The 24,219-nt window shown below is 38.4% G+C and overlaps 1 protein-coding gene across 20 annotated transcripts in view; it reads right to left on the bottom strand.

The window, feature by feature from the left end:
- Positions 1-4,120: 4,120 nt before the first annotated feature.
- The window catches only part of AFDN (afadin, adherens junction formation factor), a 117,856-nt gene continuing 97,757 nt past the window's right edge, over positions 4,121-24,219 (bottom strand). For 6 of the 20 annotated variants that reach the window (XM_015621790.3, XM_015621797.3, XM_015621791.3 and 3 more), the window contains 7 exons: positions 23,627-23,815; positions 20,120-21,142; positions 18,274-18,309; positions 13,646-13,780; positions 11,071-11,590; positions 7,046-7,124; positions 4,121-6,292 (listed from right to left, as the gene is read on the bottom strand). In XM_015621790.3, coding sequence (XP_015477276.1) covers positions 6,148-6,292; positions 7,046-7,124; positions 11,071-11,590; positions 13,646-13,780; positions 18,274-18,309; positions 20,120-21,142; positions 23,627-23,815 — 2,127 coding nt within the window. In that variant the 3' untranslated portion in view covers positions 4,121-6,147. Of the gene's footprint in view, positions 6,293-7,045; positions 7,125-11,070; positions 11,591-13,645; positions 13,781-18,273; positions 18,310-20,119; positions 21,143-23,626; positions 23,816-24,219 lie in introns of those variants that run through there. The other 14 variants (XM_015621800.3, XM_015621807.3, XM_033512647.1 and 11 more) reach the window with 9 other exon arrangements.

Raw genomic sequence — 24,219 nt, 5'->3', positions numbered from 1 at the left:
CCAGGGGCACAAGCACAAGGGGTGAGGAGGAGGACAGAGTTGAGAGCTCTGATACTGGCTTCAGGACTTCTCCCCTAAGCAGGTGGTGATGTGTGCTTTGGGCTAAGGCTGTAAGGGCCACAAAGAAGATTAAGGGATAGGAACATCTGTTACAGGGAGTGTGCTGGGGGAAGTGCAACCTGGAGGAAGGGAAGGCTGAGGGGGATCCAGTCAGTATGTGCAAATACCTGATGGGAGAGTACGAACGCCACAGACTCCGCTCTGTGGTGCCCAGGGGCCAGGACAAGAGGCAGGAGTCTAAGGGTAGTGTGAGGGTAGTCAAACACTGGCACAGGCTGCCCAGAGAGATGATGAGCTCCACCTTTGGAGCCCTCATACCCCACTTAGACCCAGCCCTGGGCAAGTGGCTGTAGCTGACCTGGCTTTGATGCTGATCCTGGCTGGATAATGCATCACAGAGTCTGTTCAGTCACTGTGAACACGGCCAGCGTTAGGGCTGCTCTTAGGACAAGCACAAAGCCTGTAGGTTCAGGTGAGGTGGGACTCCTGAGAAGCTGCCCAGAGAAGGAGCTATTCATGCAGGCTATGGCTTCCTTACATGGAGGTTTCCAAGGTGAAAATGTGACATGCATTAGCAGTATTCGTACTCAACTGTATTGCACTGAAAGATTCACATGGTCTTGAAAGCAGTCATTATACTATTTGGCTATAAAATACGTAAGCATACCAGATACAGACATGTCAGCTTCTTGGAAGTAGGAAATAGCACTATTTTTGTATTATAGTTGTTTGGGTTTGGTTTTTGGGTTTTTTTTGTTTTGTTTAACTAAAACCAACATGATAATTACAGAGGAATCCAGTTCTGCAAAATAGTAGTCTCAAGTTACTCTCTACTGGACTATAACATTTACTTGATGTCAAATGTGCTCTCATGCGGGCAGTAGAAAATCCAGAGAGAGAGTACTGAGTCCCTCCATGTTTGGCACAAAAGGGGTAGTGCTCCTTTACTAAGGAACCCAGATACAGCCCATCACAGACCAAACCAAACACCCCCGTGCAGCTCTATCCACCATCTTCTGGGATACTGCATCTTCAACAAGTTGCTCCAATCTGTAGCCTTTGTTTTCAGAAAAAAAGACCCAGCTGTCTGGTTGCAGTTAGGTTTGGCACACAAAAGTGCCAAATGCAGCAGTTCCTCCTTGCAACTTGTTCTGCTTTGATGGAAAAATGAGAACTGACACATGGGTACAAGCTAAAAAACAGTTCAGAAGTGCTGCAATGGTGTGGATATTACAAGATGTTGGCACTAAGGCAGACAGTATTTTAATCAACATCAGCTATTTTGAGGAGGATGATTTAGTTGCTTGGAGGGTGTGACTCACAATTCTTGACAATAAGCTGTGATTTTATATGTAATGCTTATCCTGCAGTAGCAATCAAGTCAGGACAATGCTATTTTCCAGCAAAACTCAGCTTCATCCCAGAAGGATCACCTCTGAAGTGTAATGGCTAATCTCTCCTTTACTGTGGATTTTACCCACTATTAATGAGATTAAGGATCTTTCTGTAGGCTATAACAGACAATACTTAATTTACTCTTTGAAGTAGTAAAACTGAGCACCCACTATTCCTATTTAGTCATTTCTCTGTGCACCTCTGAAGGTCAAATAGTACTGAAAATTGTCCCATCAGTAGAAAAAAAATCTCAGTAGGATGTGTGACTCATCATAACAGCAGCAAATCTCCTTAGGGATCTTCCTTCTATTTCCAAAGCTTAGGTGAGGTTGCTTGATGGGAAGGGAACTAAACAGCCTGTTGGTGAGACCTGGGCAAGAAACAATTATAAAATCCAGATCTTCTAGAAATGCTGCCAGTCTGTATTGCAGCACACCCTTCTACACTGATTCTCTGCTTTGAAGAATCTTTTTTACTCCAACTTTTACCAACTTGATCCCATATTCTCCCTGCAAATTCAAGGCCTTACCATATTACAGATCCTTTTGTGGAACTTCAGGGATGGAATTTTAATGGAACTGTCTAAATCCACATTTAACTCTTAATTTTAGCAACAGTGAAATACCATATATGGATTATAAAATCTGTCAGCGGATTACAAATCTTAGGATACTATTAACTAAGCATTGTCTCGAATGCTTCTGATGCATTTCACGTTAACCCCAGCAGTGAAACCGACAAGACCTAAGAGGTCCCAGCTCCATACACCTCTTGTTACCACATTTATGCAGTATTTTTGCATTGATTTATTATATGAATTTATGCACTTTTGCAATGATGTCGTCATTGCAACATTCCTAAATGCAGTAACAAGAAACACAAAGCATTAAGGCCAGGAGAGAAGGCCATTATCCCTCTCCTGCCAAACACAGAGAGATTCTGCTGTATTTGCCTGCATTTTCTACTGCCTCTATGAGGTGACATTCTCTACACTCAGCAGATGGCAACTTCGGACTGATGTACTGCACACAGCCTCTAAACATTATTTGGTGGAGCTGTAAATATTTCATTGCACATTTTTTGATCATCTGTCAGTAACAAACTGAGATTCTCTGGGCAGGTGTATTGCACTGTGGCCTCATTAAGTTTACCTGCCATTACAGCTGGGAAAGAAGTCGGCCAACTCCAAATTTTTAACCTGTGAGGCTTTGCCTTCTAGGCCACACAGCCAGTAACTGACCCTGAGACAGCAGTATCATTTCACAGAACAGGAGGAAGAGCAAATTCTTATCATCACATACATGAGTCACTACATGTTTTAAGACTGATATTACTGAATCTCATTTTTTACCAGCACTATGTTTTGTGTTATCAAATTTAATTAGCAGTTAAAGAGCAATCTTGTTTATTCTGCTACTTGTACACTCATTGCTTGACATACAAACAGCAATCTGTATGATCAAGTATATTGCTTATTATTTCACTGAACAGGATGCTATGGACTTTGTCAACATCTTCATTTCCCTTTTTCTCAAACCCCAGCAACACTGCAGTAGATTACCTAAAGGAATTGGAAAAAAAGCATCTATGAATGATAGGTGCAGAAGGGAGAATTTAACACAGGTTTAAAATGATTCATAATGTAGAGAGCTCTCTGCATGTGCAACTATAACTTGACACAGTTGTCACCATAAGGACCACAGTCAGTAAAAACACCAAGAGCTGTGCTGCCAAGGCTGACAGTTCACATCCCTAAAGCAAAGCCGGTGCTGTACTGTCCAACAGCACCACACTTGTGTGCTCACTGAGCAAGCCTGACCTGAAGGTGTAGCCCAAAATGTTTTTTCCCACTGAAAATGCATTACTACTGCTGCACATCATACACAGTGCCTGTCTCATAAGCCCTGGAATGGTTTGGTCTAGAAATAAAAGTTTCTATGACAGTGTTTGCAGCTGCAATAACTACAGACTCAAATACACCACTTTTTGCTTGTATTGGCTCTTTGGTTTAGACTGAGGGACTCGCATCCAGAAGGGCAATGGATTGTTGCTATTTTCTTCTACTCTAGACATTCTACATTAAAAATTAAAAGCTGAGCTCTTTTCAGGTTATAGGTGGCTCTCAATCCCATCTTCAGTAGTTGTGCAGCTACAGCAGAAAGCATCTACAGCACTTCACTGGGGCCTGGCTCCCTCCCCAAGCAGAGCTTGAACTGCTGACTCCCAGTAACCACAGCAATGCCAGTGGAGACTCTGCATACACTATTTACTTTTCCAAAAGATGTCATGTGCTAGGTTCTTCTTTGCTGTCAGAAAAACACCTTTGCACCTGATGAAGATACAGATACAGTGTGACTAGTCTGTATAACTGACACCACTGGTATTCACTTTGCAAATTGCTGGTTATGTTGTAAAAATCTCTTCCTTCAAGTCAGCACTATAGGTACCAAACATTAGGCTAAAATTCTCCTCTCTGATTAGTGAAGGTCAGCCTCTGTTGATTCTCCATGTAAAATTAATTTGAGGTTTTCATATGAGATACACTGACTTTGCTCATAAATACATTTTAAGAGGACAGACAAGGCAAAAGATACTAAGAGCCCCTCTGGTTTATGATAATGTTGTTAGGAATGCAAAATTAAATAAGAATACAAAAAACATTTAATGCAAAGTTAAATACAATACAAACTTTATTAAAAATAGGTTGCAAGTGAAATACAGTAGAAATGGGAAACTACAGCAGTTTTGATGTTTTTTTTTTCAAATAATGCACAGACAAATATGAAAAGCACTTTTACACATATTCACACTTGACCCGAATGCCCAATAGCGGCCAAATCCACTCAACTGAAGGTTATAGGTATTTTTTTGCTAAGCCTTTTTCAGAGTCTAGCAGCAACAGTAATTCAGCCACAGCATAAGTTTTTTTTTCCTCAAGAAAAATTTGTCACTGTAAGGCTGCTAGTGTTCTCAAGATAAATTGGGAGAGGCTTGCTTTTGCTGATGAACAGACATAGCAAGCATGCAGATCCTTCATTAACACTTTGAACCAGTTTAATCTTCTACTTCATATTTAACAGGTGAAACGGTAAAAGCACACTTTCAAATAAGAAACCTGAAATACGTAAAAAATATTTACACTCCAATTTTCATTAACTTGCATTTATTTATCATACAACTCTTATTAAAAGTGATTTCTTTCCTAAGGCAGTGAAAGTCTACCCCTTTGTATTTGGAAGTGTGCACAAATCCCTAAATATATATTTATAAGAGAACAATATGATACAGGAAAAAAAAAATCATCTAAAGCCAGTAAAGGGCTTTGTCAAATAGAAAATTTGTTTGGAATCACAATATATATTGTCTTAACATCACACAATGAGAAAGACTCTGATGAGGTCCTTATTCCCAACATCATCAGCCACATAAGCATAGCTGAGGAAACAGTGGGAGAAAAAAGATTAACAATTTAAAATTAAATAAGGCTATAACAGTGTGAAAAAATAGCTTGAACTGCCAAAAAGGCTTTCAGTACAACAGTAATAGGGTGTCAGTAAAGCCAGCTAGATGGAAGAGGAGCTCGCTAGCACTGCTTCCTCAGTGTGAGCAGGGATGGTTCCTTGCTAGCTCTGTTAATGACCTTACAAACAATTCCCACTTCCAGACTGCAGTATTGTATTTGATGCTTTACAGTTCAGTCTTCTCCTTTAATATGCCAATTCACATCTCCACATAAAGAAAATCTATTGCTGAATGGATAATAACAGACTTATCAATACTGTTCCAGGCCCAATTGCTCAGTAACTTCTAATCTGAATTTCTCAGAAAACATACCCATGTGTTCTGCTCACCTTCTAACTGGAATCCTTGCCTTTAACACACTACTAACATTTTGGTCCTAGCTGATGAAGGGCCACTAAGTGTAGCCTACTATCTATTGCTTATGTAATTTTTAATGAAACAGTTATCCAAAGGTTGTTACCTTCACATTTTTCAAAGCCAGAAGAACATACAGTAGGGATGCATCAACGTAGACTTTTCCATAACTACAGATAAAATCTTAGGCATCCATTTGAGACCAAACAAATATATAGGAATAGAAACATTTTTATTCCAAGATTCTATCTAGAGAATGTGTGTTATGCCAGTACTAAGTAATGGTAAGATCTGTATTGATATGTTGATCCTTCAACACCGTACTATATGTCAAACTTGCATATTAAACCTTATTTAAGGTGGCCCAGACATTGGATTCTTGTCAAATCTAAAATACTAATTTCTAGTGCACAGTTTCGTTTAGGCAGTTCAAGCTATTCTCACTCTCTCTGCTCAGCAGCTAAAACAAAAGTGTGTCTGTAAAACACCAGGAAACAGAACTTATCTTTGACAAGTGCTACTTGGTCTGGTGCAGAAGAACTTAACCCCCAAAACAGAAAAAAAGTTACCTTCACGTGATTCATATCTTTAAAAATTTACAGTGCTTTCATTGTATAAACCACAAGCTCCTGGCAAAGTATCAGTTTTCTTGCTATTGCAACATCTCTAAGTCTTAATTAACAGTCTTAGATATAGAGGAATCAAAGTCACTCCTTTCAGAAAACATTCATTTTCTGTTCATACTTAGTAGTGTGCCCCCAATCTCAATCTCTCAACTTGGAGATCATCCATTACATCTGATAAGGTGCTTTAATCTTATTTTGTGTTCAACTCATTTTCCAGTTCCATTAGTTTCCTAGAAGCTTTTACTTTATTGGATACATCCTGACCCTGTGAAAAAAGTCGCTGGCGTTCCCTGAACGTCAAGTTTTCTGGTGCTCCAGGTAAATCTGCATCTTGACTGGAAAGGAAACAAAAAGTACTTTTTATAATTCTCAGTCTACAAGATCCTTAAACATAATCATTCTTGATGACATGTAATGACAGCTTCTTCGACTACAACAAAGGAGTATCCATTCTGTGTTCTGAAAGGTTTTGTTCCTCACACATACCTTTAACTCTGACATTGTGCTATCACTTATGAGAAATTTATGATGACCATTTAGTGCATGTCAAAATAGATGGAAATGCTGGCCAATTTGCAACATGAATGGCAGGTATAAACTAAGGCTCTGCCTGTATTAGCACAGCATTATTGCTTTGGCTAAACTAGCGAGCTTTTCTGTGGTGGCACATTCCTAAGTAAAAGCACTGGAAGACAAAGCTTTTATTGTCCCATCTTTAGTATGCTACATGGTAAAGCCTGTATGAGATATATACACAGCTTATATTATTTATGCTTATTACAAGTTTGGTAAGAATCCCACTGGAGAAGTACTGTTCAGATTTATAAATACACCTAAGCCAGCTGAAGTTGCTTATTTACAGTGATCATTTTGTTTACTTAGTTGTAGTGCCAAAATCTCGTTGCTGTTCAGCAAGGCTTCAGATCATCTAAGGACTTGTGGAGAGAACTTAATTGTGTTTTATAGTAATCCATAATAGTCAACAGCAGAAATCTTGAGTAGCCCCCAGAGATACAATGATGACAACAAAACACTGCAGAAGTTAGCCAAGTCAGCTGTATAGAAGTTAATGGACTCCTGTATATCACCTTTTAGATCTTTTGTCTCTTGGATCCCGATAAACTTCCCCAGCAGCTGCTCCTGTAGATCCAGTGTATGAATTTATTCCTTATGCAAAAGAAAGAAGTAAGTTTAAGGACTGCAGCTACAACACAGAAGTTTTATACTGCATGTATTTCTTCAAAAAGGTGCAGTGCTTCTTTCAAGGAACAATCTCAAATGAGAATCTCAAATTATCAGATGTCATCTAACCTCTAGAATATTTAATCCCAGTACTATAAAATTCTGACCATCTTAAAATGGCCTAATTTTTTTATTCCTAATTTTGAGTCAAAGCCCATTTTGTTTAATTATCATCTCATGCTAAATCATGGTCTTTATCTTATTATGGCTTATTGTAAAACAGATACTAGAAGCTGTTCAAGCAGATCAGCAGAAAGAGCAACACTCTTCATTAACCTGTGACAAACTCCACAGAAAATTAAGTTAGCTGTAGCTCCTCTCTTTCTGCAAAGATTAGTATATACCATCCTTGCAATTCAGCAGAATCAGAATTTTAGTCTGTTAATTCTGAGTACACAAATTGTATCACTCAGAAGATGGCCCCTTCCTCCTATCCCTGAATTTAAATTTCAAGTAACTCTTGCAGCACTGCACCTTTAAATTGATACAACACACAGGTTTTACACATTATATTAATTATTTGTAAAGGCCACAAGACAAAACCTTTTATTTCCAATCAGAAGTTTAATAATTTAATTTATATTTAAGACCATATTCTGTTAATAACTATCAGGAAAAGAGTAAACAGAAATGTCAGCAACTACTCAGATTTGTCTTCAGACAGTTCTGGTCTCAATACCATACATGTTATGTCTTGTGAACCTTCTTTGGTACAAAAGGAGATGTTTGCTTCTTCCACTGGTACATCTAACTTCTCAGAAATATTCAGTAATTCTGAATGAGGCTAGAACACACAAGCCAATTTAGCTAATGTGTTGTAGGCTTAATTTTTTCCACCAAAAATTTGCAGCAAACCAAATCATACTAGGTATGCCAGGCATATCAAGATTTTTTTCCTCTTAGTTGTGAGTCTTACATTCCTGTAAGTACTGCCTTCCCTACTTTGACAAGCTTATGGCTGGATCCACAAGCTGTGGTTCCTAGTTTCATTTACATTAGGATAGTGGTTTTCATTTGGGTATTGACTTTTTCCTTGGTGAGCTGACAGACCCAATTGTCTTTAGAGATCCAGTGGAAGAAGGCACGAGAGCAAAATCTGCAGAAGCATGGTTTACTAGAGTTAACACTCAGAACAGGAAAGAGCTTTAAAGGACAGGAATGTAACAGAGTCAGCAAGATGGGAGATGGTCAAACTGCACAGTGAATTCTGCATTTTGTGCAAACGGCTTTGTACGTTACGCAGGCAGTCTTCATAGAAGCTTGAGCAATCAAGTGAAGTTAACCTGTTCTCATAGCTATTTTAAAAATCATGAAATAAGAGTATTCAGAATTAGTTGTATGGTTTATGAATTAGGCTATTAAAGGCGAAGCATCATACTACAATATTCCTTAATTGTTATCAAAACCCTAACCAAATCTTTGTAAATTGTCCTTTCAGTTGTTTTGCAAGAAAAACAAATGTGTACACGTAATACCGCTGAATGTTTCGCTTTCCCCAAGATTCATTTTTCAATTAAAATTAACAGAAAGCAGGATTAAAAATACAATTATATACTAAATGTCATTCTGGGTTGTGGATAATGGGAGGCAGGGAGAGCGGTGGTGACAAGTAGTGACTGATGGCTCTAGGGTTGCCTAATTCATTACATGTACAGCCTTCAAAGTGCCAAATAGGGAAGGGAACCAAGGGCTTTTACAACCCTACGTGCTGTGATGGAAGGCACGTTTTACTCTTTATTACAGTCAGTTTCAAATTAGAATTTCTAGAAAAAGAAAAATTTTTTCCTTTGAAAGAAAAAAATTCAGTACAGACATACAGTATCAAAGTTTCAAGTCAGAAGCCTGCCATTTCAGAATATTCTTAATTCTATGTGGTATCTGGTGCTCAAAAGCTGAAGCCCTTCTGGTACAAAATTGGCTGTGGGTTTATCAGTGGCTTCACATTCACAGTGATTAGGTGTAATGGTAATACACAGCAGGTAGCATCCAGAATGTCTACTTATACTCCAGTCTAATGAAAACACACTGAAAAAATAAAACCTTCCCTCACCTTCTTTTAAGATTCAGAACCTATTACAGAGCCAGACAGGAGTGACACATGGGCTTGCAGAAGAGAGGCTATTACCACCGAGACTGCTACATCCTGAGATCTCACAGGCAACACCAGTGTAGATGACCAGGCTTCCACTGCCTTTACAGGAAAATCACTGTGGATACTTTTTTTATGCAGCTTGGGTGTTTGTGCTGACCACAAACAGTGCAACTGCTCATCACCAACTGCACCAGTAGGACAGTAATTATAACTGTGCTAAACTGTCCCTTCAGCAATATTAAAAACTATGAAATACTGTGTAGAGCTTCTCTTCAGCACTGGAAGATAATTTGCCCTGCAAAGGAAAGAAATTTTCCTTCCTGGAAAATGATGACTTGAGCCTCAACTGAAAAGGATGTGGACAAGCAGCTCAGTGGCCTTGTGTATATCCTAAATCAGATTCACATACTATTGCTGCTGGATTAGAAGTGCTTCTAATAGATGGAACCTATTTGGAACCTCATATCCTCCCTATGCCCAGGGCACACTGCTGAATAAAGCAAGTGAGCAATTTTCCTAATTTATTAGGCAGTCAAAAAAGTGATGAGGGATATAGCATATTATAGGACTCCATCTGCACCACTGAGACTTGAATCCAGCAATCAAGTTGACTGTTCAGCTAGAAGCCAGCCTAAACTCTTTTCTTTGGGATCTGAGGTGACTTGCTACCCTTTTCCTTTCAGAAGGATTAAATGATCACCTAGAATTGGTCGTCAGGCACTTGTTAACCTCCAACATAAATAAAAAGAACAAACTAGAAGAATGTCATGGCCACCACCTTCAAAAGAATATAGAAGAAAACAAATGCAGAAGTACCAGCAGATGCTGCTGTTTAAAGAAAAAGTATTATATTAATAAAGTGCAATCTTATCCAAGTGAGACATACTCAAGGAGTCAAGTATACAAGATTTCTCCTATACAGCAGCAGTTTAAAAAAAATCCCGAAACTTTGGATTGAATTAGCTTTGAATTCAGGAGTATAGTTCAACTAGTACTCTGCAGGTAGAAGAGGATGCTGAAACTACTGGCAGCTAGAGCCCTAACTGAAATTCAACTTCGTTATGGTTGGCTTGAAGTTATTGTATAACAAGATGAGGAGTAAAAGAAACACAGAGATATAGACGGGAAGGAGTAAAGCAAACAGTACTAAGATGAAATTTAGATTTTTGTCTCTCTGCAAGGAAACTGCACTGTACAAAGCAGAACTTCAGGAATGGTGCCTAATACATGAAACTAACTGCAAGACCTGTATTTCTCTTGGTGGTTGTGTATTTAAAAACTACATCTACAAATGTGATTTTTAAAGCCATTTGCACACACTATTAAAAGAGAGAGAACCCTGGTACCAATGACCAAGCGGAAGAGAAGTTCTGTCCATGAACCCATTAGAAGAGGTTTCCTGTGTTCAAGAAAGGTGCATTTCCAGATGCCCTGAGTAAACAGTGGTCAGTCATACAAAACAAATCACTTAGAGATACAGAGTGAAAGCCAAAACCAACAGTACTTCGAATTGATTGAGTAGAAGTTAAAATCATTTCTGATTCATAAAGATGGAATTTCTGATTTTGAAAAGTTTGGGTAAAGAGCAAGAAAATTTGAGAGATCAAAATAATTAAAAATTGAAGGATTTGTATTAATATCAGAATTTAAGTTAGATCACCAGAGTGAAAACAGTGATTAAGGGAAGGGGAAATCACAAAATAAGTGATTCAGTCTAGAGCACTGGAGTTGAAAATACGAGGATAGTTTTGTAGAGATGACTTATTTCATTGTTTCTACCTTTAGAGCTGCTGGCATGGATGAAACTTGGTTTGTTTGATGGGGGCGGGGGCTGGCTTTTTTTGACAGTAGTACTGTTGGCATTGACAGGAGATGACTGGAATGAGTTGGAAAGAAAGATGCCATCTGAAACGGGGCGAGGCTGGCGGGAGGGCTGCTGTGGCTTAAGGATGGCAGGAGGAAAGTCACCATAAGATTTTCTTGTGCTGGAGTACTTATCCTGACCTGCTAGATTGGAATCCTCCTCCTCATCATCATCATCATCATTGTATGCAACAAACTTGGCAGTATAAATCGTGTCAGGGGAGAGGACCTGTGTTTTGAGGTAAGAGGTGTTTCGCTGAGGTGGGGGAGGAGGAGCGTTAGATGAAGGGGTTGGGGATGGGAGTTCATATTCCCGTGGAAGCGGAGGTCTGTACAGACCAGGCTCGTCAGGTTCCAGCAATCTTCGTTCAGCTTCATCGTGCTGCCTGCGCCTTTCAGCCTCTAAGCGACTGTAATACTCTTCTTCCTGGCGCCTCTGAAAGCCCAGAGGAAACAGAAACACAGTGGTCAGACATTTCAATCCACAAGACTGAAGCTTCCCATCACTGAGCTACAAGCATCTTCTGTCAATCTTTTTTGTCTCCTTTTCTAGCAATAAGCAGAGCAACTATATGGATTCATACAAAGAATATTTACTACTAAGATCAAATTATTTTCATGGGTGCACTTACATCTGGCCAGTGGTCAAACCATCACATTTGCAAAAAACCAGCAGCCATCCAATAACACAGTGTAGCTGTCATTTACAGATTTACCACTGCCTGTGGTCACTAAGGCAACTGCCTGTGTAAACGAAGGGCATTCCAACATTTATTACTCAAGCTGTAACTACAGTTAATAAAGTGAAGATTTACTAAAGCTGTAGAGAATCTGTGGGAGAGGAAAATAACTAAAATTAACTGCCATCTTAAAAAAGGAACTTTGTACAATTTTGTTTCATGCTTATAAAATGTAAATTAGTCAACAGAGCCTTGGAATAGAAGACGCCTAACAAAGTGTCTAGTATAAACACCAGGAAACCCACTTTCACACAAAAATCGATTACAAAGAACTTTTCCAAAATAGGCATCAAATGAATGCTGTTAAAAAGCATTTAAAACAGAAACTATGCTAATGATATTTATATAAGGTTACTGACCATTTAAAAGGTTATTAAATATCTTCTATGTAGTCTTCCTCTTTAAAAGACTGTTCTGTTTTTAAACTAAATAGCCTTTCATTCTGTTCAGCTCGTCTCAGACACATTGTGAACTAATGCAAGGGTTTATTCAGTAGTTTGATAACAAACAAGGTGTATTTGGGAACTCTATGTACGTTACAAAACCCTTTGGATATAAGCATAGTATAACTTCTGCTGAGAATATATGATATTTGGAATAACTATCATTTCTTGTTTTAATCCACATGTTTAAAAAATCCACGTTATCTGCTTATCTGTCCAACATGAAGTCAGTTATCCTGAAAAAATAATAAATAGATCTGATCTTGTTCATCTACAGCAAAGAGGTGAAACTCATCTCCTTGTACTAGCTCTAAAATCATTTTACTGATGGTACTGAGTTCTGAGTTGGAAGAAGTATATTTCCTCACTCCAGATACACCTTCCTCTCTTCTCTCTTATTACCACCTCTTCCATTCATCAACCCATACAGTTTATGGGAAACAATTTAACGAAGCTTGAAAAATAAATGAACGCAATTAATATATCTGAGGTCTGGGGGCTTTTAAAATGTATTTGCTCAATCTTCCAAGATGAACAACTTTAAAAGATAGCCTTCTTTCTTCTTTCTGAAGTTAGTGTTACTAACAGGCAAACAGAACAGAAGTAACTGCTTTCTCTAGGAACAAAAAGGCCTTAAGAAACATGCTGAGTCAAGTAAGTTGCTTTGTCTTTTAGTTTTATCAGTAAAGCATCTCATATTCATGTATAATGTTTCAAAGAAACCTACAAACTCTGAATTTTTATAATTTGACTGCACACTTATCTGCTGAGAAGATTTACTTGCTTTCTAGAGACCACTTCCCTCCCGCAGTCAAAACATAAAAATCAGTATGGAGTATTCATAACTATTACACTGTATTTCATACTTCTCTCTGTATCTATATTAAAAAATAATACAGAAATATCTAAGTGCCATCCCTGGGACATAGGAAAACCCAGTAGCACTAACTGAGCCAGGATAATAAAGAAAGTATGCAGTTTATGTTTGGATCTCAAGAGAAACGGGAAGTACCTGAATTCTTCCATAATTTTCAGAAAGGCTCTGAAGGTAAGATCCTTGACACTGCTAAAAACATTCAGGCACTAAGCCCACAGTACTATTTCTGCAATACCAGTCTACTCCAGCCAGCAGCAATTGCCTGTTTAATTACTTTTTGGTTTGGATTAGACAAACTGAAGCCTTGGGCTATGACCTGTATCACCAGGGCTACTGTGTTTAAATCCTGCTGACCCAAGACTAAGCTGGTACTGGTCAGGCTGAAGAGCAAAGACCTGCAAGAACCCCTGTCGCACTCAGAGGACCACAACCTTTTCTTCAGCCTCTCTCCTGGTCCGCTCCTCCTCTTGTTGTCTGCGCTCTTCTTCCTGCCTGGCCCTGTCTTCTGCTTCTCGTTTCCGCATTTCTTCCAATTGTTGCTGCCGTCTGCGTTCTTCATCCTGTAACTAACAGAGATACAATTTTAATTGGTCACTCACATGGGCAAGGTCAGTCAAAAAAAAAATGTAATCAAATACTGGCATCTAAAAGTAACTCCTTCAGTAGAAAATGCTAAGCTACAGATCCATCAATATAATTTCCAGCCATTATGAGTATGCTTTGTTACACTGACCTGCCTAAAATCTTTAAGGAAAAAAAAGAAAAAGCAAAACAGAGGCACACAGGACTACATACATAAAAGCACAAAATACACAGGGAGACATTTTTTAGCAGTCATGTATGAACCCCTAGTGAAAGACTGAGGTGGCTCACGTTCCAAAGAGCTTCAACAATCATAGGTACAGTAAAGTGAAATTAAATACTTGGAACCAAGAGTCCACAGCTCCAGCAGTCAATTGTTTTTTTCATTCTGGATTAGAATTTAAGCACTGGAAAATCATGACTCATTAGTCAGAGGGTCAATCCATTTAAAGTAACAGGCTCATTCAGCAATTCTGCAAATAGTCTCAGGAGATAAATCAAGTCTCCCACTGTATCTGCAGCAGATATGTTTTGGAAAAAGCAGACAGTGAAGGGAAGAACACTTTTGAGTACTGGGATTAAACAGCTTACAAGAACAATTCATGTCCAACAGACAGTATTGGTTTATATATGCACATGATGCAGCACAGATAGGAAACTGAGCACAATCCAAACTTTGCATGATTCTTTAAAGTTAACAGCATATAAGCCCTTGATGGACAAGAATATTCACTGGCACAATAATACAAGTAGAAATTAACTGGACTACATGCTGTGTTATTTCTTACTATTGCATATGTTTTAAAGTAATTTTTTCCCTCCACTCAATTCTTTTTGTTTTTTATCCTTATTAGTATAAATCAACAATTGATTTGATCTTGCTGTAAACTGCATGTAGCAGGGATACTTTTCTACTTCTGGATTTTATTTTACAATCCAATTTCACTTATAGAAAAAGACCCTTAAGACACAAAGTAGTGCAAGGGAGAAAGAGAAATTAAATCTTAATAGACTTTGTGAGGACAACCTTCATGTAAGTATTTTCCTCCCTAATTAATTAATAAAAAAAGTCTGAACAGTTTGGCTAATTTTCTTACAATTATTTCCACCCACTGTTAATTTTTGAGCATGAAAGCTAAAGAACAAAATTAATTAATTTCATTTAGGCAGTAGTATTTTAGAGGATGCTACCTCCAAGTAAATGCCCCTTATTTAGGGTTAAAACTTTGTCATTCCCAACTGAAAATGATAAAGATCAAGCTCAATTTGCAGTGTAGGGCAGGAAACAGAGTAGTTAACCAGCTCCCTGCTTAGATTAAGACTTCTTATCTTAGTTATTAGAAAGGCATTATTTTAGCAAAGGAGATAATATTACTGTCAAACTGAAAGACAGCTAGTAATTCACAAGAGTTTATACAAGAGAAGTAATTTCCTCTTAATATAAAAAAAAAAAAAAAGGAAGTAAAAAAGGCATGCAAAAACTGCATGGTGATAAAATACAGGAAAATTCCTGTCTCAACTACATTTAGAAAAACACCCTGAACATGGTAGTTACTGCTCCCAGGTTATGGCATAGATGCCTTGCTGCTTGGCAGCAAATATTCCTATTCAAAAGCACTTAACAAGAAAGAGTTTCCAACTAAATTAAAGAGAAAATAAGACTGAGTTATTTGTCTTCTGACCATAACTAAAGAAAGAAGGCAAAAGTGACCAAGCTTCCCACCTGGGAATTGTTAACATCTGAATCATAAGAATTGTGAAGACAGCTGTATCCAGGTCAGAGGCTATTCTAAACATAATACCTATGGGAAAATGGCTAAAAATTATATGGAAGGCAGAAGTGAGAATACATCAACTATTAAGAGATGACATTTAATTTCTTTATTATCAGTAACTAGTTTCTACTTTGGAGCATTCCCAGACCAAGGCAGGGAGCAGTGGGATGATGAGGTATGCCAGAGCACTTGCAGGCATTTGTGTTCGTAATTCTGTGTGTACAACAGTACCCAGTTCTAACTTCACCCCAAATTTTCAAGCTGCAAAGGAAATTCAGCTTTATGCATCCCAGTTCTAGTGAGAGGGCTGTAAGATTCCCAGGTGGAGCATGTTGTCTGGATGCTTCATTATGCCAATCTCTTGGTAAAGAGATTTTCTCTTGGTAAAAAAATCACATTTTCACTTGATTTACTTCCACATCTCCTCTAAAGCCATGTGTTTATATTTTAACAGGGAAGAACAGCTAATTTGTACAGCCAGAGTGATGGAGAAGAGCACTCTCCCAGTTGTAACCGAGCAAAGCAGCTGAGCACAAAGCACCAATTCTTTTCCCCTGCTTTGACCCAGCTCTACTGCAAAGTGCCAACCACGCGCTCAGTCACACCGCTTTGCCTCCCTATTGCCAACATACACTCGCAGCACTACTCCTACACCGAGGAGGGCAAAGAAGTCCACCTTTCCTCTGAGCTACTGCTCCTTGTAAAGGGGCCAGTGGGCTGATCCTACCAGGAATGTTAAGATGTTCTCAGGACTGGCAGGCCATTCTGAAATCCAGGAAGTCTCAAATTTCAGACAACATTCATTTCTCCAAGCACTGCTTAGAACACTTTAAGAGATGTTCCAGGAGAACTTTAAATTTATACCTATCTATTTAATGACAGCTAAAAAGCTGGGTCAGATCTCATAGTGGCCTAGGGAATTTAAAACACAAACACCATCTAAGCTGACAATTCTTGTATTAACTGTTCATCACCTTCCTTCAGCCTTGTAATTAGCTGAACAGGTATTAACAATGCTCACCACTGACATACAAAAAAAGCATTAAACATAAGAAAGTGTTCTTGTTGTTTAGAAACAACATAGCAATTACTTGGGTATATGAAGTGGCATTGGTTAGATGATGCGTGTATGTCTCAAAAGTCATGTGAATGGGATAAAAATAATGAAATTATGAAAAAGCGGTATTTGCTGGGAGTAGTGTTCAACTATTTCAAAATTAGCTTGCTGCCTTTTTTTAAGAAATTTATGAACATCATAAATCATCGACTGATTCAGGCCATGCATGCATCTAGCACAGTATTCTGCTGTCTCTGACCACGGTAAGAAGAGCGGCACATGAACCTTGCCTCTTTGTCTAGCATTCAGCACAGGACTAGAGATGTCAGCTGGTACAGCCTCGTGTAATCCTCTGAGTAGCTGTTTGCAGGCGTGATGTCTATGCATCTGTCTAATCCATTTTTCAAGCTGATGATACCATCTGCCTTCACCGAGGCTTGTCGCTGAAAGATCCAGACATTCGCAGTCTGCTTGGAAAAGTACTTTATCTATCTAGCTGCAGCTCCAGGAATCAAGGTTTGAGCAAAAAAAATAGGTGTAGTAATAGGAAAATATTGATAAGATACTAAGTCTGAAAAATCCATGACTCCTGGCCTGTTAATTCAGAAAGGTGAAATGCTTCACCTGTTCCACTGCTGTAAACTTCTTAACACTCATGTAATACACAAATACAAAACTGAACATCTTAGATTTTTTAAGTTACCTGAAGTATGCATTTTAAAAAGTGACTTTCTTTTTCATAAGGCAGCGCTGAATATCCAAATCCGTCTTTTGAAACAACACATTTATTTTTTTCAAGCAGCACAAATTAAATTTTACTAACAGGACTTGCAAGCATCACCTTTCTTTCAAACTGGTACACTAACTGTACAGAAATTGAATTTAAAGGGGATGCATTTCTGCAGTGGAAGACTACAAAACTCCTTCTTCATGTCCCCATATCCAATGAGTGCAATAAAATACAGAATTAGCTAGAGTCATAGCAATTACTGCTCCAGTTTGAAAGCCTGTCATGTTTTAGATTCAAGAGAACAGCATTAACCAATTGGAACTGAAATTATATTGTAACTTAATGATTGCATGCTTATGAAACCAACTTGGAAATACCAGTTCAGAAGTAATTTCTGAGTTTACAATCCATTATTATGTTAATGCCAAAACCAAACACCTCTCACACCTGTAAACAAGGTGTCTCCTTGTACTGAAAAACTGTGCTGTATTACTAGGCTCCCAGTACAATTTCCCTTCAAACTGGAAAGAAAGTGTTCTTAGAGCTCCTCTAAAACCTGCATGGGTGGGAAAGGGTAAGGAAGCAATCTTACCTCACAGCCTGTTTATTCAAAGTTATTAGTAAGATTTTATAAACAAAATTGCACAAAAAGGCACATTATGTTAGAACACTGCTGCAACAAACAAATCAAGTCTGCAAGCAGAACACATCTATGAGGAAGGAAACACAGGGAAAGGAATCACCATATCTGAAAACATTCAAATGCATGCTTGCAGTTAACTTACTGCTTACTGTATCATAATGATCTTTGAACACCCAAAGATGCCAAATCATCATCCAAAGCACATAGGGTTGTTATTAATAATAAGGAATTGAAAAGGGAAAGAGATATTGAAGAGAAAGAAACAAACATACCAAATCTAGAACAGAGATTGCTGGCACAGCAGTCTGCTGCAGGTAGTAAGAAAGGGGAAAAAAAAGAAAGATGCACAGTGTAAATAAAGATAGGTTAGATTTGTGCAATTTCAAAAGCATTTTCTTTTATTTGTTAAGTTGGCTGCTTTAGAATGAGGAATTGAATGGACATAAATGTGAAATACAGAAATGAAAACAAATAATCCAAAATTTTTATCAGTATTGATTCATGCAACACCTCAGTAATTCCACAGAGATGCTACTTAACTGCATCTCTGAAAGTGAAATGTAACCAAAATGAGAATGAACTCAGTTCAAGACAACTGTTATTTTTAAGTTTCACAATGTTCCAAACAGCTGGAAGAACTTCATGCACAGTGTTTCAAAACCAGCACTCGCAGAGAAGACTAATATTGTTATGCAATACAACTGGCTTTTTATTTTTAATGACACATGGCTTTTTTAGTCTTGCCACAGTAAAATTTTTAAGGCATTGTTTGTTAAATGGCAGTTCTACATGAATTTTTTATGCCCATTGTTTACTGTCTATGTGCCACAAATTGCCTGTTAGCAATGCTGGACTTTAGGGCAACCTGTTTGCCAAATAATATATTTAGCTTTTCCTTTCTTCAGTTTCCAAGTTTGAGGTATCTATTGTTTTACACAGTAATAAAGTTAGGCATAAGAAAAAAAAGGAAAGCAATGCAGACTGCAGCGAATATGAGAAGAGTAAGTTTAGGAAATGAAGCTGCCAAAACAATCCTGAACTCAAATCCTACTCAAGCCACTAGCTATTTCTAAATGTCAAAACAAGCATGTCCAAACATTTCTCAGGAATTAAACATTGCTTATCACAGAATTAAGTCAACTTTTCAAGACAAACACACAGAAGACACTGAACATATTACAGAGCTAGCTTTTAAGCCTGGAAAAGCACAGCTATTGGTATGTAACTTGGGAATCCATGCTGCTATTCAGAAAATAACAGATTTTCCTATAGAAACTTTTTCTCAATAACAGTAGATGCAGCAGAGTCTTGGGAGACAACAGCCAGCAGCAAGAGTGGTTAAAAATTTCACCATACTATTCACCTGTATTATCTTATTACATATATTATGAATTTTCACAGAAGTGGAGCTAAGATAAGCAAACCTCAGATGCTGGTTAAACTGGACACCATTAAAAATCCAGGCCTGTGAGAGTTGGAGCTCTAGACAGGATGTATTAGCTATTACACCACCCAAAATCACGTGGCTCAATAAATGCTCCCTCCACTGCTGAGGTCAGCACTGAGAGGTGGTATAAAGGTAGAAGTAACAGCTGGATCAGACCAGCAAGTTGGAGTGTCTGTTCAGCTCACTATTCCCTGGAAACAATATGCATTCAGTGTTTGTGTTCATGTCCCAAGACTATAAATAAAAACTTTTAGAGGTAAATACACTGGGGAGGGGAGGGAGAAATCACACTATTTTTATTCCTGATTCTCCTACGAACTTTCAATTTCAAATGTTTTTGGCTTACCTTTCTGCAAGCAAATTTCTCTGTATTTTACCTTCTAACCATACTCCAGGTACATGGCAAAAACCCTTTATCTGAAAGAAACTTTTCTCTCCCCAAAACCAGAAAAGTAAATTCAATTACAAAACTGAATTCTATAAGAGGTATCTTTGATACTTTCGTAATAGATTACTTAATTAAGGAAACTACTCTGAGCTATTAATTTTAAAATCCAAGCCATTTAAGAAAGTGTCATCCTCCTTTACCCTCTAAGAATATAAAAATACTCAAAGCAAGAAAACCCACCAAGCTATAAATTTACAGTATTTTTTTCTAGAAAGGACTTTACCCTTGCTCTTCTTTCTGCCTCCAGTCGCTGCATGATAAGCATAGTATCCACCTCATCATCCTCCTCTTCATCGTCATCTTCGTCCTTTTGCTTCGATTCTTGCAGTCGCTTTTGGAACTGCCACTCAAGCATGAGTTTGCGGAGGCGGTCGTTTTCTTCTGCTGTACGATCAGGTTTGTTCTGAAGATCCTGAATCTCTTTACTCAGCATGTCCACAATGTGCATCTGTTGCTGCTTCTCCAATTTCTCCTTCGCATCCCGTTTCCACGGATCTGGAGAGAGGCTATCGCCAGAGGACAGTTCTTCCTTGCTGATAGTAATGTACTGCAGGTCCCTCCGCTCTATAGTCCGTGGCTGCTGTTGGGGCTGCAGCTCTCGGATAACTGTTTCTTGAGACCTCTGCAAAGTTGAGGGTTTTTCTGATTTCACTTGTTGAAGGGAGACAGGAGGAACCACAGACTGAGCAGGAATTAGCGGCTGAGAACGCATTTGGCCCAGTTTTCTCTCCTGCTCACGACGTTTCCTTTCTCGTTCTTCTTCCAAACGTGCCTTTTCCTTTTCATACCACCTCTGATGCTCTTCTCTTTTTTTACGCTCAGCAGCAGCTACCTGGGAGGATGCTTGTGCTCCTATCTGATTTGGGGGAGGAGGGGGAGGCAGAGGCAAATCCATTTGTAGCTCATCAAATTCGGCAGCATAATGCACTGGAGGAGGTGGGGGTGGAGGGGGAAGATCTGTTCTGATGGGCTGGGAAATGGCCACTGGAGTGGGCTGGCTAGTGGCTGGAGTTTTCCAACGGCCAGGTCCACTTTTAGTTAAACAAGAACCAGGTGACACTGGTTTGGAAGAATGGTTCAGGTGTTCCTGGCTAGATGTGCTAGAATCCACAGATGAATTCATCCACTGATCGCTGTCCGACTTCCGATCAATGTACTCCACATCCTTCCGTATAACAACTTCCAAACGATTCCTCTCTGGCTGGAAAACTTTGTCTCTGAGCTCTTCCTGGGAACGAGCTACACGCTGAAAAATATTAAATAAGGCATATGTATCACAGTCCATCCACATTAAAACATATTTGAAAATGGCTAACAAAACACATTCTTATTACTGAAGGTAATTACTTTTAACACATTTCACCATTTCCATACCCCGAAGGTTTCCCAAAACCAACAATAAAATATTCTTCTCAGTCTTCTTAACTCATTCAAGCAATGGAAGACTTAGCAAGCTCTTGGGAACTGCCTGGTAACTGGACTGGGAGGAAGGATGAATGCAAGACGGAGTTTAAGCTGAAAACCTCCCCAGCTTGCACAGTTTCTCAGGACTATCCCTGACACCCCCTCCCCCCACATGTGAGTACGAGAGTCCTGGCACTCTGAGCGGTGGCTCAGTCATACCAGCTCTCCCATTCAGCCTTCAACTGGCCCTGCAGGAAGCTCCCATTACTAACACAATTTAGGGTACAGAATCCAGGCAGGCAGTCTAATTCTACCTGCTCCTGGAACATGAGTATAATGGTCTGAGGTTTTTCTCACTTTAGTGCATCAAACACCAAGTCTTTTTCTATAGACCCTCTGGGTCCCATTGCACTGAACAACCATCTGAAAAGTAACACTGGACCATAAACCAGGATTATTAAATCTGTTCATTATTTTCTTGAAGCAAATATTCATACTTCGAATGTCAGAAACTGCTAAGCACTGAACACATAATGCACCAATTATCAACAACTGAGAGAATACTAACAAAGCAAACTCCTTTTATTTTCCTCCATCAATGACCTTAACTATGACCTCTAAAGAATGCCTTCTTTGAAAGGAACAAGTGTATTTTTTATGCTCTATTAGTCCAACAGAGCTGAACACACAGTTGTTTGTGTTAGATTTGCTGTACAGATGCACCTAGCCAAAGTTTGCTAATGCCTTCAGAGCACAAAACAGGCATCTAGCAGCATTTTTTACAAGCCCAGTTCTCTCTGCAAAGATTAAAGTGTACTTTTTTATTTTTGTAAAAATTTTTCTTCTGTTTTCTCCTAATTTTCAACTTAAAGAACTATTGTCTCACATGGAAAAACGATGAACGCTTTGAGTGCTTGTAAGGAGTTAAAGCTTCTATTTTGCTTTAGCAAAATCCTTTTCTGCCCTGCCTTCAGCCTTAAGGCTATAGCTCATATTCAGTGTCTGTCAACAACTTTAATAGATGGGCTTCACCTTTACCAGTTTTAACCATCTCATCTAAGCCACTCACTTAAGCTTGTTTTAAATAGGGGAGAGATGCATGTCCAAGCAGCAAATAAGACAAATGGGTAGGAACCATTCTCTGGAGACACCTGCCTCCCCTTCTCCCACCACTGACAGAGAGCACATAGATGTTAAAACTATGCAGCTAAGATTAAGTGAGATGAAATCACAAAATGTGGAAGAGTTAAACATGGAAATTCAGTGAAATAGTTCCATATCTATTTGCCACAGTTGTTCAACTTACAGCACTTCCTTCCAAATTATCTACTTTGAGCAAAACATCAATTTTTTTGAACAGCACAAATAATGAGAATTTTATCTCTATAATACTAAAAAAACACTAAAAAAAAGTAACTTTGTACTGAATCCATTTGCCCATACATGTGTGAGCAACCAATAAACAATTCTTTCTTTGTTTATTTAGACAGTATCTCAAGATAATTTATATGAGACTTTTCCAAAAGTAAAAGACAAGCCTGGTATAAGGTTCTGCTCGTATCACTAATTAAGAAATAGCAAAAAAAAACCCAAAAAAAAAAAACCAAAAAACCACCCTCTCTATATTTTTCATCTGGTGGATTAGAGAAAGATCATCCAGTCACTAGATTTAGTAGATCTAGGTTTAATTTCCTGTATGGATTTGAGTGAAGTTCTCACTAACAGGAGCAGAACAACACTGTTTGAATTTCTAAAAGTACAACGGGTGTAAATTCATTCCATGTCAAGATGCATCTAGACTTTGATAACAGATACAATTTGAAAATATGCATTTCTGTTTTTAACTAGGAGCAGAGAAATGTGTTTTAGTGAATACCTTGGATAGGTCTCAAAGTACTGTTTTATTTAAATTTTAATACTTTATCACTTAAATAACACACCCTTCAGGAATATATTTTTCTACATAAACCTTCTTGGAAGAATGAAGATTTAGTTTGCTTTTCAGAAATCTACGAAACATTTTACAAGATGAACTCTACTACCACTTACACCCCATTAACGGGATTAAAATACCCCAGGTAACAGGTTTGCAGAACATGCTAACAAATTCTGTGAAAAGAAGGGAGGGGAAAAAGGCAAAATGAGAAGGAAAAAAAACAAACCATAGGGTTCCTGAACCCAAGCCCATCTTAGCAAAAGTATAGTTCCCATCTTACAGTATAGTTATAGAGGGATGACTATTCTGAAAAAACTCTCAAGCAGTCCAGGAAAGAAACTGCTTGCTTTCCAGTCTCATTTGTTTCCTTATACTGAAAAAAATTCTCACCTGCATGGTAGTATTGATAGAATGATTACTTTCTGCCTGGAGCTGTGGTTTTTCTTCATAATTTGGCCACTGACTCTGAGCTGGACCCATTCGATCCTGGGACTTTGAAGCTGGGAATGTGAAATACTCTCTAGTATAAGTCTGTGTTGGAATGGGATAAGCTTCAGGTCGTGGTGGCAGAATCTGTTCCTGAAAAAGGGAGGGGAAAAAAACCCGGTAGAATTCTCTAATCACATAGATCTGTATGGAAGATTGTTCTAAACATGCATTTTCCAAATATTTCCTTTTGGCTCCGAAAAGCATTACTCATCTGGGACAGGAGATAAAGATGTTGCCTAGTATCAAATATAACTGTGGCTATGACTCATGTTTTTATGGTCTCAAAGTGAGAATGCAATATTGTACAAACCTAAGAAATCACATGGCCAATTTAATGAACAAAATTTAATGAAATCATTGGAAACTGTCTCAACCTTTAATTAGAATAAGCAAAACCCCACCCAATCACAAGCACCAGCGCTGTAGTCAAACAGCTCAGTAAGACACTGGTTTGACTCAGGCACACTGACACTATTGATAGATAAAGAAAGTTT

The sequence above is a fragment of the Parus major genome, chromosome 3, assembly GCF_001522545.3.
Source record: "Parus major isolate Abel chromosome 3, Parus_major1.1, whole genome shotgun sequence".
NCBI lineage: Eukaryota > Metazoa > Chordata > Aves > Passeriformes > Paridae > Parus > Parus major.
This window is presented reverse-complemented; position numbering and strand designations above follow the sequence as displayed.